The sequence below is a fragment of the Oncorhynchus gorbuscha genome, linkage group LG03 (assembly GCF_021184085.1).
Source record: "Oncorhynchus gorbuscha isolate QuinsamMale2020 ecotype Even-year linkage group LG03, OgorEven_v1.0, whole genome shotgun sequence".
Taxonomy (NCBI): domain Eukaryota; kingdom Metazoa; phylum Chordata; class Actinopteri; order Salmoniformes; family Salmonidae; genus Oncorhynchus; species Oncorhynchus gorbuscha.
The window spans coordinates 98,015,475-98,038,921 of record NC_060175.1 but is presented as its reverse complement, the minus strand read 5'-3'; the positions used below and the strand labels follow the sequence as shown (position 1 = coordinate 98,038,921).

The following is a 23,447-nucleotide window of genomic DNA, read 5'->3' as shown; positions in this document are numbered from 1 at the left end:
AAATGACTCTGTGCATGAGCAAGCTCCAAGAACTGTCTGGGTCACCCATGGCAAGGACTGTCTGGGTCACCCACGGCAAGGACTGTCTGGGTCACCCATGGCAAGGACTGTCTGGGTCACCCACGGCAAGGCGAACAAAACTCCTTCATAAAGGCTACTTTGGAAAACGCTGTAGTAGCGTGTGCATGTAAAAGACTGTTTACCAATACAACAACAAAAAAAATAAAGTACTTGGGCAAACAATGCAATAACACTCATGGCAGTAGGAATAATACTACATACGATAAACATTAAGCAAAGTAATATTGGCAACTCTAACATTAAAGAAGAGAAACAGCCATATGTCTGGAAGTTATCAAAGTAACTAAGTCATTAGTGGTAATTACCAGTTTATTTAACCTTTATTTAACTAGGCAAGTCAGTTAAGAACAAATTCTTATTTATAATGACGGCCTACACCAGCCGGTGCTGGGCCAATTGTGCGCCGCCCTATGGGACTCAAAATCACGGCCGGTTGTGATACAGCCTGGATTCGAACCGGGGTGTCTGTTGTGACGCCTCAAGCATTGAGATGCAGTGCCTTAGACCGCTGCGCCACTCGGGAGCCCAATAAATCACCCTGCAACTTACATTTCGATGCACGCACAACATTCAGACATTCGTGTTACTGTCGACAATAAAAAGTCCTCAGAAACATGCGTCTTTTCCCTTCGGACAACGATAACACTGTGACCTGAGTGGGCGGGTGCAGTGTCCAGATGCACATTTCCAAGTGCTCTGATTGGTTGGAAATGGCAGGGCAATGATGGGTGAGGATTTAAGAAAACTGGAGGAACTCTGAGGGGAAGTTCGGTGGAGACGAGAGGAGCAGGACGGCCTTTTTACAAGTAACAATGGATTACGGACATGTTTTATCCCCTAACAACGAACTGTATGAAGGTAACATGCTTCACAATTATTTTACTTATACATTTATAAGTAACTATAAAATGTTTTTTAATTTTTTTAGCAACTGAGAGATGGAATCTAAAACAAAAATCCAGAAAATCACGTTGTATGATTTTTAAGTATGACACTACAGCTTGTAGTGTCATACCCAAGAAGACTCAAGGCTGCAATAGCTGCCAAATGTGCATCAACAAAGTACTGAGTAAAGGGTCTGAATACTTGTGAACATTTCCAAGTTTTTATTTGATAAATTTGCAAAAAATCTCTAACAACTGAATACATTTTAGAAATGAGGCTGTAATGTAACAAAATGTGGAAAATATTCCTTGTCAGTCCTTGCTCTGTCGTCCTTGGCCAGTTGTCACAGTTGAGGTATAGTTTCACTGTGAAGCTCTTCCACCGCCACTCTGTTCATTTCAAAATATGAATGATTTGTTACTTTCTATGCATACTACGTGAGCATTAGCATAATCGTTTGGAAGAAGAAAGGCAAATGTTTAACTTACATGTTCGTGAAAACCCGTTTCCTCTACAGGAAGCTACAATATAAATATAATTCATTAACCCATTGATATAAAATACATTTGGTACAAGTTGCACTATGGCAGTGATTTTCAACTGGTTTTGCCTCAGGACCCATATTGAACCAGGTTGGGTTAGACACAACCCAATATTCGCATCGGAAAACTATTTGTGATGCTACATTGATAGTAAATGTAGAAATTACATTACGGGGGAACAATATTCCCACCTCTTTCAATAATTTCATTTTTGCCATATTCTTGATGAAGAACTCTTATTAAACTCACTGGTTTGAGACACAAAATCAACCAACATAGCGCTGCTAATAGCTCTAAATTGAAAATACTGTGTTTCAATACACATTTCAGAGATTACATTTATATTTTTAAAAACTCCTTGATTTTCTACACATTTTCTACCTTGTTTAAGTTGTGTAAAATCAGACTGTGTGTGTGTGTGTGCGTACACACACACACACACACACACACACACAGTTGAAGTCGGAAGTTTACATACACCTTAGCCAAATACATTTAAACTCTGTTTTTCACAATTCCTGACATTTACTCTGAGTAAAAATTCCCGGTCTTAGGTCAGTTAGGATCACCACTTTTATTTCTTTCATCACATTCCCAGTGAGTCAGAAGTTTACATACACGCAATTAGTATTTGGTAGCTTTGCCTTTAAATTGTTTAACTTGGGTGAAACGTTTCGGGTAGCCTTCCAAAATAAGTTGGGTGAATTTTGGCCCATTCTTCCTGACAGAGCTGGTGTAACTGAGTCAGGTTTGTAGGCCTCCTTGCTCGCACACGCTTTTTCAGTTCTGCCCACAAATGTTCTATAGGATTGAGGTCAGTGCTTCGTGATGGCCACTCCAATACCTTGACTTTGTTGTCCTTATGTCATGTTTTGTCATATATTGTCTTGTCATTATGCTTTCCCTTCTGTTCGTTTCCCCCTGCTGGTCTTATTAGGTTCGTTCCCTTTTTCTATCCCTCTCTCTCCCCCTCCCTCTCTCTCCTCTCTCTATCTTCCGTTCCTGCTCCCAGCTGTTCCTCATTCTCCTAACTCACTCATTTAGTCTTTTCACACCTGTCCCCTATTTTGCCCTCTGATTAGAGTCCCTATTTCTCCCCTTGTTTTCCACTTCTGTCCTTGTCGGATCCTTGTTTGATGTTCGCTGTGCTGTGTCATTGTCTCGCCCTGTTGTGTCTTGTCACCTTCAGATGCTGCGTACGAGCAGGTGCCTTAGTCTGCTACGGTCGGTGCCTTCCCGAGGCAACCTGCAGTCAATGGTCGAGTCTCCAGTCTGACCTCGTTACTACGAGTGAATTTAAGTTTTTTTATGTTTTGTTTTCTTCTTGAGTTGTCCAGGAGTATTACTTCTGCCATTGACTGGAATAAAGACTGTTTTCGCTAAGTCGCTTTTGGGTCCTCATTCACCGGCATAACACCTTAAGCCATTTTGCCACAACTTTGGAAGTATGCTTGGGGCCATTATCCATTTGGAACACCCCATTTGCGACCAAGTAGATGTCCTAACCGACTTGCCAAAAAACTATAGTTTGTTAACAAGAAATGTGTGGGGTGGTTGAAAAACGAGTTAATGACTCCAACCTAAGTGTATGTAAACTTCCGACTTCAACTGTAAGTATTCAGACCCTTTTCTATGAGACTCGAAATTGAGCAAATGTATTTTTATTTATGTCACCATTATTTAACCAGGTAAGCTAGTTGAGAACAAGTTCTCATTTACAACTGCGACCTGGCCAATATAAAGCAAATCAGTGTGACACAAACAACAACACAGAGTTACACATGGAATAAACAAGCGTACTGTCAATAACACAATAGTGTGCAAATGTGTGTGTAAACGGCGTGAGGAGGTAAGGCAATAAATAGGCCATAGTAGCAAGGTAATTACAATTTAGCAAATTAACACTGGTGTGATAGATGAGCAGATGATGATGTGCAAGTAGAAATACTGGTGTGCAAAAGAGCAGAAAAGTACATCAAAACAATATGGGGGTGAGGTTGGTAGATTAGATGCTCCCGGGTGGTGCAGTGGTCTTATTCTCGGTTCGAGCCCAGGGAGGGAGGGTTTGGCCGGCAAGGATATCCTTGTCTCATCGCGCACTAGCGACTCCTGTGGCGGGCCGGGCGCAGTGCACGCTGACCAGATCGCTAGGTGTATGGTGTTTCCTCCAACACATTGGTGCGTCTGGCTTCCGGGTTGGATGTGCGTGTGTCAAGAAGCAGTGCGGCTTGGTTGGGTTGTGTTTCGGAGGACGCATGGCTCTCGACCTTCACCTCTCCCGAGTCCGTACGGGGGTTGCAGCGATGAGACAAGACAGTAACTACTACCAATTGGATACCACGAAATTGGGGATAAAGGAGTGGAAAAATAATAATTAAACACACAAAAAAGATGACCAGTGAGATATACCTGCTGGAGCGCATGCTACAGGTGGGTGTTATCGTGACCAATGAGCTGAGATAAGGTGGACCTTTACCTAGCATACACTTATAGATGACCTGGAGCCAGTGGGTCTGGCGACGAATATGAAGCGAGGGCCAGCCGACTAGAGCATGCAGGTCACAGTGGTGGTTGGTATAAGGGGCTTTGGTAACAAATGGATGGCACTGTGATAGACTGCATCCAGTTTGCTGAGTAGAGTGTTGGAAGCTATTTTGTACATGACATCACCGAAGTCGAGGATCAGTAGGATAGTCAGTTTTACTAGGGTATGTTTGGCGGCGTAAGTGAAGGAGGCTTTGTTGCAAAATAGGAAACTGATTCTAGATTTCATTTTGGATTGGAGATGTTTAATATGAGTCTGGAAGGAGAGTTTACAGTCTAGTCAGACACCTAGGTATTTGTAGTTGTCCACATATTCTAAGTCAGAACCGTCCAGAGTACATTTACATTTACATTTAAGTCATTTAGCAGACGCTCTTATCCAGAGTAGTGATGTTAGTCGGGCGGGCGGGTGTGGGCAGCGAACGGTTGAAAAGCATGCATTTGGTTTTTACTAGCGTTTAAGAGCAGTTGGAGTACACAGAAGGAGTGTTGTATGGCATTAAAGCTTGTTTGGAGGTTAATTAACACAGTGTCCAAAGAAAGGACAGATGTATCCAGAATGGTGTCGTCTGTGTAGAGGTGGATCAGGGAATCAGAGAAAATAGTCTGCCCGAGAATTGAAACCTGTGGTACCCCCATAGAGACTGCCAGAGGTCTGGACAACAGGCCCTACGATTTGACACATTGAACTCTGTCTGAGAAGTAGTTGGTGAACCACGCGAGGCAGCCATTTGAGAAACCAAGGCTATTGAGTCTGCCGATAAGAATACGGTGATTGACAGTCGAAAGCCTTGGCCAGGTCGATAAAGACGGCTGCACAGTACTGTCTTTTATCGATGGCGGTTATGATATCGTTTAGGACCTTGAGCGTGGCTGAGGTGCACCCGTGACCAGCTCGGAAACCAGATTGCACAGCGGAGAAGGTACGGTGGAATTCAAAATGGTCAGTGATCTGTTTATTAACTTGGCTTTCAAAGACTGGAAAGGCAGGGCAGGATGGATATAGGTCTGTAACAGTTTGGGTATAGAGTGTCTCCCCCTTTGAAGAGGGGATGACCGCGGTAGCTTTTCTATCTTTAGGGATCTCGGACGATATGAAAGAGAGGCTGAACAGACTGGTAATAGGGGTTGCAACAATGGCGGCGGATAGTTTTAGAAAGAGAGGGTCCAGATTGTCTAGTCCAGCTGATATTTACGGGTCCAGGTTTTGCAGCTCTTTCAGAACATCTGCTATCTGGATTTGGGTGAAGGAGAAGCTGGGGAGGCTTGGGCAAGTAGCTGCGGGGAGTGTGGAGCTGTTGGCGGGGGTTGGGGTAGCCATGAGGAAAGCATGGCCAGCCATAGAGAAATGCTTATTGAAATTCTCAATTATTGTTGATTTATCGGTTGTGACCGTGTTACCTAACCTTAGTGCAGTGGGCAGCTGGAAGGTGGTGCTCTTGTTCTCCATGGACTTTACAGTGTCCCAAAACAAATTTCTGTTTGAAAAAGCTAGCCTTTGCTTTCCTGACTGACTGCGTGTATTGGTTCCTGACATCCCTGAACATTTGCATATCGCGGGGACTATTCGATGCTATTGCAGTCCGCCACAGGATGTTTTTGTGCTGGTCAAGGGCAGTCTGGTCTGGAGTGAACCAAGGGCTATATCTGTTCTTAGTTCTACATTTTTTGAAAGGGGCATGCTTATTTAAGATGGTGAGGAAATTACTTTTAAAGAATGACCAGGCATCCTCGACTGACGGGATGAGGTCAATATCCTTCCAGGATACCTGGGCCAGGTCGATTAGAAAGGCCTGCTCGCAGAAGTGTTTTAGGGAGCATTTGACAGTGATGAGGGGTGGTCTTTTGACCGCGGACCCATAGCGGATGCAGGCAATTAGGCATGATCGCTGAGATCCTGATTGAAAACAGCAGAGGTGTATTTGGAGGGCAAGTTGGTCAGGATAATATCTATGAAGGTGCCCATGATTACGGATTTAGGTTTGTACCTGGTAGCTTCCTTGATAATTTGTGTGAGATTGAGGGCATCTAGCTTAGATTGTAGGACTGCCGGGGTGTTAAGCATATCCCAGTTTAGGTCACCTAACAGTACGAGCTCTGAAGATAGATGGGGGGCAATCAATTCACATATGGTGCCCAGGGCACAGCTGGGAGCTGAGGAGGGGGGGGTCTATAACAGGCGGCAACAGTGAGAGACTTATTTCTGGAGAGATACATTTTTAGATAGCTCTGTCAGATTGACCATTGAGTGACCATTGGATTCTTGGTCACCTCCCTGACCAAGGCCCTTCTCCCCTGATTGCTCCGTTTGGCTGGGCGGCCAGCTATTGGAAGAGTCTTGGTGGTTCCAAACTTATTCTATTTAAGAATGATGGAGTCCACTGTGTTCTTGTGGACCTTCAATGCTACAGAAATTTGTTGGTACCGTTCCCCAGATCTGTGCCTCGACACAATCCTGTCTCGGAGCTCTACGGACAATTTCTTTGACCTCATGTTTTGGTTTTTGCTCTGATATACACTGTCAACTGTGTGACATTGTAAAAAGAGAGGTGTGTGCCTTTCTAAATCATGTCCAATCAATTGAATTTACCACAGGTGGACTCCAAGTTGTAGAAACATCTTAAGGATGATCATTAAAAACAGGATCCACCTGAGCTCAATTTCGAGTCTCATAGTAAAGGGTCTGAATACTTATGTAAATAAGGTATTTAAGTTTTGCAAAAAAATAATTCAAAACCTATTTGGGTCGCGACCCACCAGTTGAGAATCGCTGCACTATGCCAATTAAAGATTTAGTCCAGGGCTGCCCAACCCTCTTCCTGGAGATCTGTCCTGTATGTTTTCAGTCCAACCCTAATTTAGCATATCTGATTCAGCTAGTGAAGGTCTTGTTGAGCAGCTAATTAGTAGAATCAGGTGTGTTAAATTAGGGTTGTACTGATAACCCACAGGACCATAGTACAATCACTAATCATGCCTTTATTATGACATTCAAATGATTTCAGTCATTCATTATTCAGTATAGTTACTGCAATGTGCATAATATGGAAAACTACTACAGTACTACTACAATTAAATGATATTCCATCTAAGAAACCTACATTTGCTACAATGCTGTACGTGGTTCAAATGCTGTACATAAGTCAAATCTTAGATTAAGAATAGCCTACATTTGAAAGCAACTCAAAAATATAGAAATGTACCTTAGGAGATGTACCTTGATTTTCTGAAAACATAGCAAAATTAATTGGGTTAACAAAGTGATGCAAAGTTAATCGCCTAGATCTATAAGTAATACATTTTTAGAAAGGTGAGAGGGCCAGTAATGTACAGTATGTGGGGAGAAGGGTAAAACATGTTAAACTAACCTTTAGTTTCTTTACCTGAAAACAAATCAAAAGTTATCTGATTGTTAGGAGCGAAGCAAAACCTATTCATTAACTTATGTAGAACACAGACATGCTGAAGGAACCGAACAATAAAGAACGAAAAAGACTAACCTTTAGTTACAAACAAGACAAAAATAAAGACTACAAAAAGGAAAACTGAAGATGGAACTAAGACAATGACTCTATTCCTTAGTGATTCCGCAGATTTTCCGCAAACAACATCTCTTGTTTGACTTCCATCTTCAATCTTGTATTGTCCAATGGCTTTACAACTAAAAGGTGAACAAATAAAAGTTGTTCAAGGCAGTTGAACCATTATTGAACCATTATTGAACCATTATCATATTAGTGATCATCAAACATTGATTCAAATGTATATACATATATATATTTTTTTTTACAGACAAATCTATGAAGGCCAAACGATAATATCGATGAGTGTAAAGGCTAGAGGCATTTCATTTCAATATATTACAAATGTTTCTCCAATAGAAATGTTGTCACTATTCCTTAATTTGGGCATTTAAAACTCTGATTAGGTAACAATGACATTATTGATCATCCTCATAATAATTGTTGAATGCAGTGTTTCCCCTAGTACAGTACATTTACGTCATTATACAGACGCTCTTATCCAGAGAGACTTAGTAGTGAGTGCATACATTTTCCCCCATACTGGTCCCCCTTGGGAATCGAACCCACAACCCTGGCGTTGCAAGCATCATGCTTTACCAACTGAGCCACATGAACCAGTATTGACAAGTCAATCTAAGGTATTCTTGAAGTAAATCAATTATTGTTATTGATTATAAAGCCTTGTTCACATTGGCAGTTTGAAGTGACTCAAATCCAATTTTTTTGCAAATCCGAATCTGTTTTTTGTTGCATGTTGGATATTTTAAGCCACAATTGGCTTGATTGTAGGTGGTTTGTAGTCAGATTCAAATCTGATTCCCAGGCCATGCGACATGTCTAAATAGTCATATCAAGTTATAATGCCCTCAAGTGGTTTTTAGACTTATTTGGCATATGTTGTTGCTTATGTCATGTTTTGTCTTATATTGTCTTGTCATTATGCTTTCCCTTCTGTTCGTTTCCCCCTGCTGGTCTTATTAGGTTCGTTCCCTTTTTCTATCCCTCTCTCTCCCCCTCCCTCTCTCTCCTCTCTCTATCTTCCGTTCCTGCTCCCAGCTGTTCCTCATTCTCCTAACTCACTCATTTAGTCTTTTCACACCTGTCCCCTATCTTGTCCTCTGATTAGAGTCCCTATTTCTCCCCTTGTTTTCCGTTTCTGTCCTGTCGGATCCTTGTATGATGTTCGCTGTGCTGTGTCCTTGTCTCGCCCTGTCGTGTCTTGTCTCCTTCAGATGCTGCATGTGAGCAGGTGTCTGAGTCTGTTACGGTCGGTGCCTTCCCGAAGCAACCTGCAGTCAATGCTCGAGTCTCCAGTCTGTCCTCGTTACTACGAGTGGATTTAAGTTTTTTCCTGTTTTGTTTTCGTCTTGAGTTTTACTGGAATAAAGACTCTGTTTTCGCTAAGTCGCTTTTGGGTCCTCATTCACCTGTATAACAGCTTAGCTACTCTGTTGACAGTTTGACATGAATGTGGTAGCTAAATAGTTTGTTAATAGTTTACAAACAAATGTGCCAGGAGGTTAAACAGCTACCTAGCTAGCTAGTTAACTGCTGTGGATAACCAAAAAGGATTTGTTTTGAAACTTGGATCATCTTTGTCCTTTGAGGCTTTAAAAGTGTTTTTACACGATGATTTTGAACATTCAAAGCAACTGTGAAACTTCCATGACGACACATTGTTGTCATCACCTTAGGTTGTTACATAGCTTCTGAGTGATGGGAAGCAGGAGCACCACCACCAATCAGAGTACACCACTGTGCACACACCCGTCATTACGATGGCGACTAGCTAGCCATGTCAGCAAATGACTGCTGTCTGAACACACACACACATCCCATTTGGTCACTTGTAACTTACAGTTTGGACAGTCAGTATTCCAAAACAAAACTGATTTAAGCATTAAGGCCTGCAGTGTGAACAAGGCTTAAAATCCCATATTTTTGCGTAGTCATCCAGATCAAACCAGCCATTGTTAATGTCTCTAACAAATAGGAATGAAACCAGCCAAAACATACTCAGTCCAAGCAGTGCAGTTCACACCACGTCGTGAGTAAGAACCATGCTGACACTCCTCACACATGGTATCTGTTGTCTTTGTTCCTGCACAGGAATAACATGGAATATGCTGTGAGTAATTCCTATTGACAATAACAGTTATGAAAAAGAATGGTATTTTATTAACTTTACTTCATACTATATATACACATACCCGGTACTTTAACTCTCTGTCCAGGTGAGCAAAGTGTATGTCTTAGCGCAAAGGTGCACTCGTTGCCAGCTGAGGAGCTGGTACAATAATATCCATTTAGAACATGACAAATAGAGTTACTTGTAGTAGTACACGTCATCAAAATGTACAGACCTTGTCCTGGAAAACAGAAAAGTAAGGAGGATTACAGGGGACTCTTTTTATCGCAAGGATGTATCTTATGTGGTGCATGAACTGAAAGGAGTCTTGGGAAACTAGCCTGAAGAAGATCCTAATGAATAAACAAAGAAAACAGATTGTGGACAAGCCTCATTAGCTCGGTTTCCATTGAATTGGAGACAGATTTTCATGTGTATATCATCAAATCTGCAATAAAGCAAATATGCTCATTTCCCCCCCAGTGTTGTTTCCACTAAAAAACGGACTTGTTGCAGATAAATCAGTGCTTGATGATGTAGTACACACAACATGTTTATTTTGTTTTTATGTACTGAATAAAAATATAAAGTTGAATGGGTTTCCATCGCATTTTCAACTCTACCAATAGTTTAGTCACACAAACTGTTGCTTTAAATAGCAAATGTGCCTTCTCTGGTCTTCACACTTGCGCTCTAGCTACAGCTCGCAGATACAGTGCAGGAAGGCCGTGCGGGTAGGCTAGTCTACATAATGAGATTATTATGAATAAGAGCGAGAATATTTGTATTTGCCAAACAGCAGTCAAGCGTCGATCATCATTTCACCAGAATCAGACCCTCGATATTTATTGGAAAGGAGCATCAAGATCACCATCAACTTTCACCACCCTGTGAAGTTCATCATAACTTATTTCATCTGTAGCCTAATAAACTGCATGCTTTCCCAAGTTGGAGTGGGAGGACCACACACCATGTCATCACGTGACTTTACATTTACATTTAAGTCATTTAGCAGACGCTCTTATCCAGAGCGACTTACAAATTGGACTTCAAGTTTACTTCAATATGATGGTTTTTATAATGAAATGTACAGACAAAAAGATCCCATGTCGAACAAACAAATTATCCGCCAGTATTTATAAAATTCTAAAACAATGGCACGGGACGTATAAGCATATCTTGTCAGCTAAATGAACAAGCCTAAAGCCTATGGTATGGAGCATAGCCAGTCAGATAACATCCAGTGCCTTCGGGAAGTATTCAGACCTCTTCCATTTTTCCACATTATGTTACATTACAGCCTTATTCTAAAATGGATTCAATAAATACAAATCCTTATCAATCTACACGCAATACCCCGTAATAACAAAGCAATAACAGGTTTTTAAGACACCCTTGAGATGTTTCTACAACTTGATTGGAGTCCACCTGTGGTAAATTCAATTGATTGTACAGGATTAGGAAAGGTGCACACACCTGTCTATATAAAGTCCCACAGTTGGCAGTGCATGTCAGAGCAAAAACCAAGCCATGAGGTCAAAGGAATTGTTCGTAGAGCTCCGAGACAGGATTGTGTCGAGGCACAGATCTGGGGAAGGGTACCAAAACATTTCTGCACCATTGAAGGTCCCAAGAATACAGTGGCCTCCATCAGTCTTAAATGGAAGAACTTTGGAACCACCAAGATTCTTCCTAGAGCTGACTGCCCGGCCAAACTGGGCAATCAGGGGAGAAGGGCCTTGGTCAGAGAGGTGACCAATAATCCAATGGTCACTGACAGAGATCCAGAGTTCCTCTGTGGAGATGGGAGAACCATCCAGAAGGACAACCATCTCTGCAGCACTCCACCAATCAGGACTTTATGGTAGAGTGGCCAGACGGAAGCCATTCCTCAGTAAACGGTACATGACAGCCTGCTTGTAGATTGCCAAAAGGCACCTAAAGGACTCTCAGACCATGAGAAACAAGATTCACTGGTCTGATGAAACCAAGATTGCACTCTTTGGTCTAAATGCCAAGCATCACGTCTGGAGGAAACCTGGCACAATCCCTACGTTGAAGCATGGTGGTCGCAGCATGGGGGATGCTTTTCAGCGGCAGGGACTGGGAGACTAGTCCGGATCGAGGGAAAGATGAACGGAGCAAAGTACAGAGAGATCCTTGATGAAAACCTGCTCCAGTGTTCTCATGACCTCAGACTGGGGCGAAGGTTCACCTTCCATTAGGACAACGACCCTAAGCAGACAGCCAAAACAACACAGGAATGGCTGAAAATAGCTGTGCAGCGACACTCCCCATCCAACCTGACAGAGCTTGAGGGGATCTACAAAGAAGAATGGGAGAAACTCCCCAAATACAGGTGTGCTAAGCTTGTAGCGTCATACCCAAGAAGACTCAAGGCTGTAATTCTAAAAACCTGTTTTTGCTTTGTCATAATGGGGTATTGTGTGTAGATTGATGGGGGGGGGGGGGTTGGAATGATTGAATCCATTTTAGAACAGGGCTGTAACGTAACAAAATGTGGAAAAAGTCAAGGGGTCTGAATACTTTCCGATTGCACTGTACAATAGGCCCACTAATATTCTGTTCTTCCAAAATAAATTTTCTTCATATCATAATGATATGACACAGGCCATGGCATAATGTGGCAAAATGTGTAGAATTGTAGGCAATTTTTGTCCCATGGCAAAATGAATAGAATTTCATGGCAACCAAATGTCACTTAGGGCCCCCAAAATACCTGAAATATTATGGCCCCCCAAAATATTAGGGTCCCTCATAATACCTGGATCACAAGGACTGCAGGGAAAGCACTTGTCCAAGCCGTTAGCTGCATTCATGTAGGTCTGTCCTGTACAGGGTATGCAGGACGTGCTGGACTCCGATGTACAGTCCTTGCGGACAACTAAACCTAATCAAATAAAACAAAATATGCCATTACATTGCACATGCATTTACAATGTAGTGTATTGTTTATATTTTGATATCAAACTATGTTTAATTCCTTAAAAATGTAATATAATTGTGTGAAGTTTAATTTTGCATTAAAATAGTACTAAAATAAATGTATATTATGTACAGTAGTGTAAACAAGTCCTTGATGCCCTTACCTTTTCCACACATTGGACAGCACTGACCAGTGTTAGATTTGTACTCTGCAGGGCCACACTTGTTTCCAGATGCAGGTATGATCATGTCTGGGTTAGAAAATAGAGAAATGAAAGAAAAGCAATTATCTACCATTACTACCATATATTTAGTATTTTTAAAATTTTTATTAATAGAGGAGGGTCATGTAATTTGTAAATCGATGAAATGTCATATTGCTCAGGGTTTGAGAATTAGTTGATTATTATTGTCTCATGTGTGCCTCATGATGCCCCTTATCCCTGATTCTCTGCTGGGCAATATCAAGTGTGCCTAGTGTGGTCTCAATCAAATGTTCCATAGCCTATAGTATAGGCTTTATACCTAGGCTATAGAAAGAGCTTGCACGGTGAAGCACAGGGCAAAGTGATATTTCGAAGAAAATGTACTTTCTTCCCGAGTTTTTGCTCTGCTGGGATGGTGTATATAAAACTAGGCTAAATCAAATCAAATCAAATCAAATTTATTTATATAGCCCTTCGTACATCAGCTGATATCTCAAAGTGCTGTACAGAAACCCAGCCTAAAACCCCAAACAGCAAACAATGCAGGTGTAAAAGCACGGTGGCTAGGAAAAACTCCCTAGAAAGGCCAAAACCTAGGAAGAAACCTAGAGAGGAACCGGGCTATGTGGGGTGGCCAGTCCTCTTCTGGCTGTGCCGGGTAGAGATTATAACAGAAAATGACCAAGATGTTCAAATGTTCATAAATGACCAGCATGGTCAAATAATAATAAGGCAGAACAGTTGAAACTGGAGCAGCAGCACAGTCAGGTGGACTGGGGACAGCAAGGAGCCATCATGTCAGGTAGTCCTGGGGCACGGTCCTAGGGCTCAGGTCCTCGAGAGAGAGAAAGAAAGAGAGAATTAGAGAGAGCATATGTGGGGTGGCCAGTCCTCTTCTGGCTGTGCCGGGTGGAGATTATAACAGAACGTGGCCAAGATGTTCAAATGTTCATAAATGACCAGCATGGTTGAATAATAGTAAGGCAGAACAGTTGAAACTGGAGCAGGAGCATGGCCAGGTGGACTGGGGACAGCAAGGAGTCCTCATGTCAGGTAGTCCTGGGACATGGTCCTAGGGCCCAGGCCAGTTGAAACTGGAGCAGCAGCATGGCCAGGTGGACTGGGGACAGCAAGGAGTCATCATGTCAGGTAGTCCTGGGGCATGGTTCTAGGGCTCAGGTCCTCCGAGAGAGAGAAAGAAGGAGAGAAGGAGAGAATTAGAGAACGCACACTTAGATTTACACAGGACACCGAATAGGACAGGAGAAGTACTCCAGATAAACAAACTGACCCTAGCCCCCGACACATAAACTACTGCAGCATAAATACTGGAGGCTGAGACAGGAGGGGTCAGGAGACACTGTGGCCCCATCCGAGGACACCCCGGACAGGGCCAAACAGGAAGGATATAACCCCACCCACTTTGCCAAAGCACAGCCCCCACACCACTAGAGGGAAATCTACAACCACCAACTTACCATCCTGAGACAAGGCCGAGTATAGCCCACAAAGATCTCCGACACGGTACAACCCAAAGGGGGGAAACCCAGACAGGCCGACCACAACAGTGAATCAACCCACCCAGGTGACGCACCCCCAGGGACGGCACGAGAGAGCCCCAGCAAGCCAGTGACTCAGCCCCGTAACAGGGTTAGAGGCAGAGAATCCCAGTGGAAAAAGGGGAACCGGCCAGGCAGAGACAGCAAGGGCGGTTCGTTGCTCCAGAGCCTTTCCGTTCACCTTCCCACTCCTGGGCCAGACTACACTCAATCATATGACCCACTGAAGAGATGAGTCTTCAGTAAAGACTTAAAGGTTGAGACCGAGTTTGCGTCTCTGACATGGGTAGGCAGACCGTTCCATAAAAATGGAGCTCTATAGGAGAAAGCCCTGCCTCCAGCTGTTTGCTTAGAAATTCTAGGGACAATTAGGAGGCCTGCGTCTTGTGACCGTAGCGTACGTATAGGTATGTACGGCAGGACCAAATCAGAGAGGTAGGTAGGAGCAAGCCCATGTAATGCTTTGTAGGTTAGCAGTAAAACCTTGAAATCAGCCCTTGCTTTGACAGGAAGCCAGTGTAGAGAGGCTAGCACTGGAGTAATATGATCAAATTTTTTGGTTCTAGTCAGGATTCTAGCAGCCGTATTTAGCACTAACTGAAGTTTATTTAGTGCTTTATCCGGGTAGCCGGAAAATAGAGCATTGCAGTAGTCTAACCTAGAAGTGACAAAAGCATGGATTAATTTTTCTGCATCATTTTTGGACAGAAAGTTTCTGATTTTTGCAATGTTACGTAGATGGAAAAAAGCTGTCCTCGAAATGGTCTTGATATGTTCTTCAAAAGAGAGATCAGGGTCCAGAGTAACGCCGAGGTCCTTCACAGTTTTATTTGAGACGACTGTACAACCATTAAGATTAATTGTCAGATTCAACAGAAGATCTCTTTGTTTCTTGGGACCTAGAACAAGCATCTCTGTTTTGTCCGAGTTTAATAGTAGAAAGTTTGCAGCCATCCACTTCCTTATGTCTGAAACACATGCTTCTAGCGAGGGCAATTTTGGTGCTTCACCGTGTTTCATTGAAATGTACAGCTGTGTGTCATCCGCATAGCAGTGAAAGTTTACATTATGTTTTCGAATAACATCCCCAAGAGGTAAAATATATAGTGAAAACAATAGTGGTCCTAAAACAGAACCTTGAGGAACACCGAAATGTACAGTTGATTTGTCAGAGGACAAACCATTCACAGAGACAAACTGATATCTTTCCGACAGATAAGACCTAAACCAGGCCAGAACATGTCCGTGTAGACCAATTTGGGTTTCCAATCTCTCCAAAAGAATGTGGTGATCGATGGTATCAAAAGCAGCACTAAGGTCTAGGAGCACGAGGACAGATGCAGAGCCTCGGTCCGATGCCATCAAAATGTCATTTACCACCTTCACAAGTGCCGTCTCAGTGCTATGATGGGGTCTAAAACCAGACTGAAGCATTTCGTATACATTGTTTGTCTTCAGGAAGGCAGTGAGTTGCTGCGCAACAGCCTTCTCTAAAATCTTTGAGAGGAATGGAAGATTTGATATAGGCCGATAGTTTTTATATTTTCTGGGTCAAGGTTTGGCTTTTTCAAGAGAGGCTTTATTACTGCCACTTTTAGTGAGTTTGGTACACATCCAGTGGATAGAGAGCCGTTTATTATGTTCAACATAGGAGGGCCAAGCACAGGAAGCAGCTCTTTCAGTAGTTTAGTTGGAATAGGGTCCAGTATACAGCTTGAAGGTTTAGAGGCCATGATTATTTTCATCATTGTGTCAAGAGATATAGTACTAAAACACTTGAGCGTCTCTCTTGATCCTAGGTCCTGGCAGAGTTGTGCAGACTCAGGACAACTGAGGTTTGGAGGAATACGCAGGTTTAAAGAGGAGTCCGTAATTTGCTTTCTAATAATCATAATCTTTTCCTCAAAGAAGTTCATGAATTTATCACTGCTAAAGTGCAAGTCATCCTCTCTTGGGGAATGCTGCTTTTTAGTTAGCTTTGCCACAGTATCAAAAAGGAATTTCGGATTGTTCTTATTTTCCTCAATTAAGTTAGAAAAATAGGACGATCGAGCAGCAGTAAGGGCTCTTCGGTACTGCACGGTACCATCCTTCCAAGCTAGTCGGAAGACTTCCAGTTTGGTGTGGCGCCATTTCCGTTCCAATTTTCTGGAAGCTTGCTTCAGAGCTCGGGTATTTTCTGTGTACCATGGAGCTAGTTTCTTATGAGACATTTTTTTAGTTTTTAGGGGTGCAACTGCATCTAGGGTATTGCGCAAGGTTAAATTGAGATCCTCAGTTAGGTGGTTAACGGATTTTTGTCCTCTGGCGTCCTTGGGTAGGCAGAGGGAGTCTGGAAGGGCATCAAGGAATCTTTGTGTTGTCTGTGAATTTATAGCACGACTTTTGATGTTCCTTGGTTGGGGTCTGAGCAGATTATTTGTTGCAATTGCAAACGTAATAAAATGGTGGTCTGATAGTCCAGGATTATGAGGAAAAACATTAAGATCCACAACATTTATTCCATGGGACAAAACTAGGTCCAGCGTATGACTGTGAGAGTGAGTGGGTCCAGAGACATGTTGGACAAAACCCACTGAGTCGATGATGGCTCCAAAAGCCTTTTGGAGTGGGTCTGTGGACTTTTCCATGTGAATATTAAAGTCACCAAAGATTAGAATATTATCTGCAATGACTACAAGGTCTGATAGGAATTCAGGGAACTCAGTGAGAAACGCTGTATATGGCCCAGGAGGCCTGTAAACAGTAGCTATAAAAAGTGATTGAGTAGGCTGCATAGATTTCATGACTAGAAGCTCAAAAGACGAAAACGTCATTTTCTTTTTGTAAATTGAAATTTGCTATCGTAAATGTTAGCAACACCTCCGCCTTTGCGGGATGCACGGGGATATGGTCACTAGTGTAGCCAGGAGGTGAGGCCTCATTTAACACAGTAAATTCATCAGGCTTAAGCCATGTTTCAGTCAGGCCAATCACATCAAGATTATGATCAGTGATTAGTTCATTGACTATAATTGCCTTTGAAGTAAGGGATCTAACATTAAGTAGCCCTATTTTGAGATGTGAGGTATCATGATCTCTTTCAGTAATGACAGGAATGGAGGTGGTCTTTATCCTAGTGAGATTGCTAAGGCAAACACCGCCATGTTTAGTTTTGCCCAACCCAGGTCGAGGCACAGACATGGTCTCAATGGTGATAGCTAAGCTGACTACACTAACTATGCTAGTGGCAGACTCCACTATGCTGGCAGGCTGGCTAATAGCCTGCTGCCTGGCCTGCACCCTATTTCATTGTGGAGCTAGAGGAGTTAGAGCCCTGTCTATGTTGGCAGATAAGATGAGAGCACCCCTCCAGCTAGGATGGAGTCCGTCACTCCTCAGCAGGTCAGGCTTGGTCCTGTTTGTGGGCGAGTCCCAGAAAGAGGGCCAATTATCTACAAATTCTATCTTTTGGGAGGGGCAGAAAACAGTTTTCAACCAGCGATTGAGTTGTGAGACTCTGCTGTAGAGCTCATCACTCCCCCTAACTGGGAGGGGGCCAGAGACAATTACTCGATGCCGACACATCTTTCTAGCTGATATGCACGCAGAAGCTATGTTGCGCTTGGTGATCTCTGACTGTTTCATCCTAACATCGTTGGTGCCGACGTGGATAACAATATCTCTACACTGCATTACACATGGCAATAGATAGGAGTTCCCAATCATGAGCCCTGGCCTGGCCTGCCCTGCTCATGTAAACCTTGTTGTGCTGCCTAACCAATGACTGTGGAGGCGAGTCAACATCTATGTGCGCAGACTAGGACGACAGACCTGCTCAGTTTGAGACAGAGCGTGAAGATGACAAGGAGGATTTGAGTTGATTTTTACAGGGACAGTGCACATTAATCAATGTTTCAGTAAAAGTGCCGTTTTTAGCCAGCCGGCTAATATTCAGCAGCAGTCCCTGGGCAGGTTATTAAAAACAATTACAATACAGACAGTCATTGAGTAGTGAGCACACGCAGAGCAACATAGGACAAGCAAGACGTAGCATGCAGACAGAGCAGCATAGCACAAAAAGCAACAAGACAAAAATCCATAAAAGCAACAGTGTTTGCAGCAATACACAGCTAGGGATTATGTTCACAAATCTGATTAACCTTTAGCCATATCTTCATGTTTTTGTGGAAGTGTGATAGGTGGTGCAGTTACAGTTGAAGTCAGAGGTTTACATACACCTTAGTCAAATAAATTTAAACTCAGTTTTCACAATTCCTGACATTTAATCCTAGTACAAATTAGGTCAGTTAGGATCACCACTTTATTTTAAGAATGCGAAATGTCAGAATAACAGGAGAGAGAATTATTGTTTAACTTGGGTCAATCATTTCAGGTAGCCGTCCACAAGCTTCCCACAATAAGCTGGGTGAATTTTGGCCCATTCCTCCTGACAAAGCTGGTGTAACTGAGTCAGGTTTGTAGGCCTCCTTGCTCGCACACGCTTTTTCAGTTCGGCACACAAATTTTCCATGGGATTGAGGTCAGGGCTTTGTGATGGCCACTCCAATTCCTTCACTTTGGACTTAAGCCATTTTGTCACAACTTTGGAAGTATGCTTGGGGTTATTGTCCATTTGGAACACCCCATTTAAGCTTTAACTTCCTGACAGAGGTCTTGAGATTTTGCTTCAATATATCCACATAATTTTCTTCCCTCATGAAGCCATCTATTTTGTGAAGTGCACCAGTCCCTCCTGCAGCAAAGCACCCCCACAACATGATGCTGCCACCCCCGTGCTTCACGGTTGGGATGTTGTTCTTTGGCTTGCAAGCCTCCCCCTTTTCCTCCAAACATAACGATGGTCATTATGGCCAAATAGTTCTATTTTTGTATCAGACCAGACGATATTTCTCCAAAAAGTACAATCTTTGTCCCCATGTGCAGTTGCAAACCGTAGTCTGGCTTTTTTATGGGGGTTTTGAAACAGTGACTTCTTCTTTGCTGAGCAGCCTTTCAGGTTATGTCGACATAGGACTCGGTTTACTGTGGATATAGATACTTTGTACCCGTTTCCTCCAGCATCTTCACAAGGTCCTTTGCTGTTGTTCTGGGATTGATTTGCACTTTTAGCACCAGGGTATGTTCATCACTAGGAGACAGAATGCGTCTCCTTCCTGCGTGGTATGACGGCTAGGTGATCACATAATGTTTATACTTGCATAGTATTGTTTGTACAGATGAACGTGGTACCTTGGGAATTTCTCCCAAGGCTGAACCAGACTTGTGGAGGTATACATTTTTTTCGGAGGTCTTTGCTGATTTCTTTTGATTTTCCCGTGATGTCAAGCAAAGAGGCACTGAGTTTGAAGGTAGGCCATGAAATACATCCACAGGTACACCTTCAATTGACTCAAATGATGTCAATTAGCCTATCAGAAGCTTCTAAAGCCATTACATCATTTTCTGGAATTTCCCAAGCTGTTTGAAGGCACAGTCAACTTAGTGTATGTAAAACTTCTGACCCACTAGATTTGTGATACAGTGAATAAGTGAAATAATCTGTTTGTAAACAATTGTTGGAAAAATGACTTGTGTCATGCACAAAGTAGATGTCTTAACCGACTTGCCAAAACTATAGTTTAAAATAAATGTGTGGATTGGTTGAAAAACTAGCTTTAATGACTCAACTAAGTGTATGTAAACTCCCGACTTCAACTGTATGTGTGTCTGATGGCATTGTATTCCAGACATGGGCAGCTCTCACAGAGAAAGCACCTTGACTAAAGGTGATTTTCCTTAAGGGAACTATACAGTCACCTCTCATGGCAGACCTTGTGGATCTGCTGCCATGTTTGGGTTTTCTGTTTAACAAAAGTACTGAGTGGAAGGGAAGCCAGGCCATTTAGGACCTTGAATACAAGACATGCTTCGATGTATTGCACAAGATTTTTCCAACTCAGGAGAGCATGCTTTCTGAGGATATAAGAGTGATGATGGCTATTGGGCTTCCTATCAAGCACTTTGAGAGCCTGTTTGTAGACAGACAATGGGTTTAAATGTTGTTCAGCAAGCTTGGGCCCAACTACTCAAGCAGTATGTTAAGTGGGGGAGTATCATAGATTTGAAGTACAGCTTTGCTACCTCTGTAGTCAAACAATTTCATATGAATCTAAATGAGCTGGGCTGAATTTGGTTATTTGAATGACCTTTTTCACTTGCATTTTAAAAGAGAGGTTGGAATCAAGTATGATGCCAAGGTACTTAAAATCAGATATCACCTGGAGCTTCTCCCCTGACACATAGACATCTGGCTCAGTAGCATCTGTTGCCCTCTTTGTGAAGAACATGCAGACAGTTTTTTTTCACATTGAGATGCAAACATGAGTCACTGAGCCACTTTGTAACCTGGACCATTACAGTAGTGAGTTCTTGTGCAGCTTGTTGTTTGCTCTTTGCATGCACATATATCACTGTATTATCTGCATACAGATGACCAAGGCCCTTCTCCCCGTTGCTCAGTTTGGCCGGGCGGCCAGCTCTAGGAAGAGTTTTGGTGGTTCCAAACTGCTTCCATTTAAGAAAGGAGGACACTGTCTTCTTAGGGAACTTCAATGTTGCACAAATGTTTTGGTACCCTTCCTTAGGTCTGTGCATCGACAAAATCCTGTCTCGGAGCTCTACTGACAATTCCTTCGAACTCATGGCTTGGTTTTTCTATGACATGCCCTGTCAACTGTGAAACCTTATATAGACAGGTGTGTGCCTTTCCAAATAATGTACAATCAATTGAATTTACCACAGGTGGACTCCAATTAAGTTGTAGAAACATCTCAAGGGTGTCTAAAAACCAAGGATGATCAATAGAAACAGGATGCACCGGAGCTCAATTTCAAGTCTCATAGCAAAAGGTCTGAATACTTATGTAAATAAGGTATTTATGTTTTTAATAAATTTGCAAAAATGTCTAAAAACCTGTTTTCATTTTTGTCATGATGGCTATTGTGTGTAGATTGCTGAGGAAATTGTTTTATTTAATCAATTTTAGAATATGGCAGTAATGTAACAAAATGTGGAAAATGTCAAGGGGTCTGAATACTTTGAAGGCACTGTATAGTTCCTTATATCATTCCACGCTGTTCCCAATAATAAAACCCATACGTAGAATGTATGCACACATGACTGTAAGTCGCTTTGGATAAAAGTGTCTGCTAAATGGCATATATATATATATATATTTTAATTTAATGGACACAGCAATTTTATATAAAGATAAATAATCTCTCACAATAATTAACCAAATGGCCCTTTTCCTATAATAATATCTCAATCAGGGTCCTCAGTGCTGAAATAGCAGCTGTATCTGCTGATTACATGGACAAGGAGTACCTGATCAGTAATCCTAAATCCAGCAATGCTACTCTGAGACACTTTGTGAATACAGGCCTACGGTAGATCTTTCCTAAATTGTAGGCGTGTAAATCGTGGCCTTGTATGTGGTGGCCTGGTCTGTCATTTGGTCTCTGTAGCCTCAGGCCTTTCGCTCTTAATCTGAATCTTTCACCCTGCTCTCTACCTCTTCATTGTCACCCTGTCAAATGATGTCAATCTCTGACCCCTCCATTATCCTCCTTCCCTGAGCCCGCCCCCAACAGACAGAATAGCAACAGCAGAATTTGGATAATCAAACATTGTATACAAAATAGCAGGGGAAAACACTTAGAATACATAACACATGGCAAACATATAGTAGAACAAATCAAATAGATAATAGGCTACATAACATTTATCTTGATGGGAAAACAGCAATGTGTAAAGTGATTTTAAAAAATATCTACAGCGAGCTCTTTTCAGTGGTTTCACTTTGTAACGGGTGCACTGCGTGGCGTTTGGAGAAACTGTGTGACATCTTCGGACCTTATTTTTTTACGATGCATCATAGGGTGTATGACCTGTAGTAACCTCAACCGGTCATCCGGTAGCTGGACGAGACAAGCCAACTCTAAGGTGCAAATATTGGTTACTCATAGTTGTATATCGGAAGCATGTGATGTGATTGGAGTTTTCAGATACAGTCTAGCAAGGCGTATCCAGTCTAGATGCTGTTACTTTCACTTACCGAGTTGAACCAGTACAGCACAGTACAAAAGCCATACACGTGATATTGACATTGTTCGCGTAATCGGACTAGTTGTCGCTCTCTTGCAATAGAGAGCCGTTAGACACTTTATAACTAATTAACACAAGTCTGAAACTATCACGTACTGACTAGCTACAAGCTAACATTAGATATATACGTGTATTATTATGTGCCTTTCGTGTATGCCTAATAGCAAACATTTTAATGGACGCATAGATTGTTTGCTTAGGTTTGAACTTTAAAATAAATATACATTTATATAACGACAGAATATTTGCCTGTCACGTTTAGACTTATATCTTGTCAAATCTATAAAACAAGGTGTTCACTTGCTCAGGCAAAACGCATGGCTACTATTTAAATCTCCTTCCGCACACATTCATCAAGACCAGTCACGATTCACACCCAAGAGACAAAACGTTTACGAGGGTGCAAATCAGGGCGTTGTCAGATCACCTCATACCATTGCAATCAGTCGATATAGTCGTCAACTATCATCAGAAATCAAGCGATATAAATCAGAAAGTGGGGTGCCGCATGACCCACTAGTTGGTCAGAAGGTTCAAATCAACGTTTCATATCTTGGTACTTTATTGAGAATGACACAATAACGCGAGATCACATTTCCAGTATGTCCGACAACAAGAACTCCCTTGCCCGCCATAGGAAGAAAATGGTAATTAATAAATAACAAGTGAGCATTGCATTTGCAGCTTCAAAATTAATAAAACATTTCAAACGTAGTTTTAAAGGTAACCTCTGAACGAGCTCCGGCAACTCGTGGCTCAGCTTGACTGACAGGCATGATACACTAGCACAGGATACCGCCTGTCACGCCACCTTCGCACCATCGAAATGAATGGCAAGCGGGGGACCTTTGGGCGGTGCGAAGGTGGCGTGGGAGGCGGTGATA

The 23,447-nt window shown here is 42.4% G+C and overlaps 1 protein-coding gene across 2 annotated transcripts; it reads right to left on the bottom strand.

Moving 5' to 3' along the window:
- Window positions 1-1,167: 1,167 nt before the first annotated feature.
- On the bottom strand, window positions 1,168-23,406 carry LOC124032348 (tumor necrosis factor receptor superfamily member 14-like). Of its 2 annotated transcripts, none has more exons than XM_046344683.1 (10): window positions 23,292-23,406; window positions 12,815-12,901; window positions 12,490-12,615; window positions 9,787-9,945; window positions 9,593-9,677; window positions 7,553-7,713; window positions 7,421-7,435; window positions 7,256-7,278; window positions 1,455-1,487; window positions 1,168-1,355 (listed from the first exon to the last, which is right to left on the bottom strand). In XM_046344683.1, exons 2-10 carry the CDS (start codon window positions 12,897-12,899, stop codon window positions 1,329-1,331), a joined length of 714 nt encoding a protein of 237 aa, XP_046200639.1. In that variant the 5' UTR covers window positions 12,900-12,901; window positions 23,292-23,406; the 3' UTR covers window positions 1,168-1,328. The 2 variants fall into 2 exon arrangements, with proteins under 2 accessions (XP_046200639.1, XP_046200638.1); XM_046344682.1 differs by lacking the exon at window positions 23,292-23,406 and adding an exon at window positions 22,514-22,709.
- Window positions 23,407-23,447: the final 41 nt, after the last annotated feature.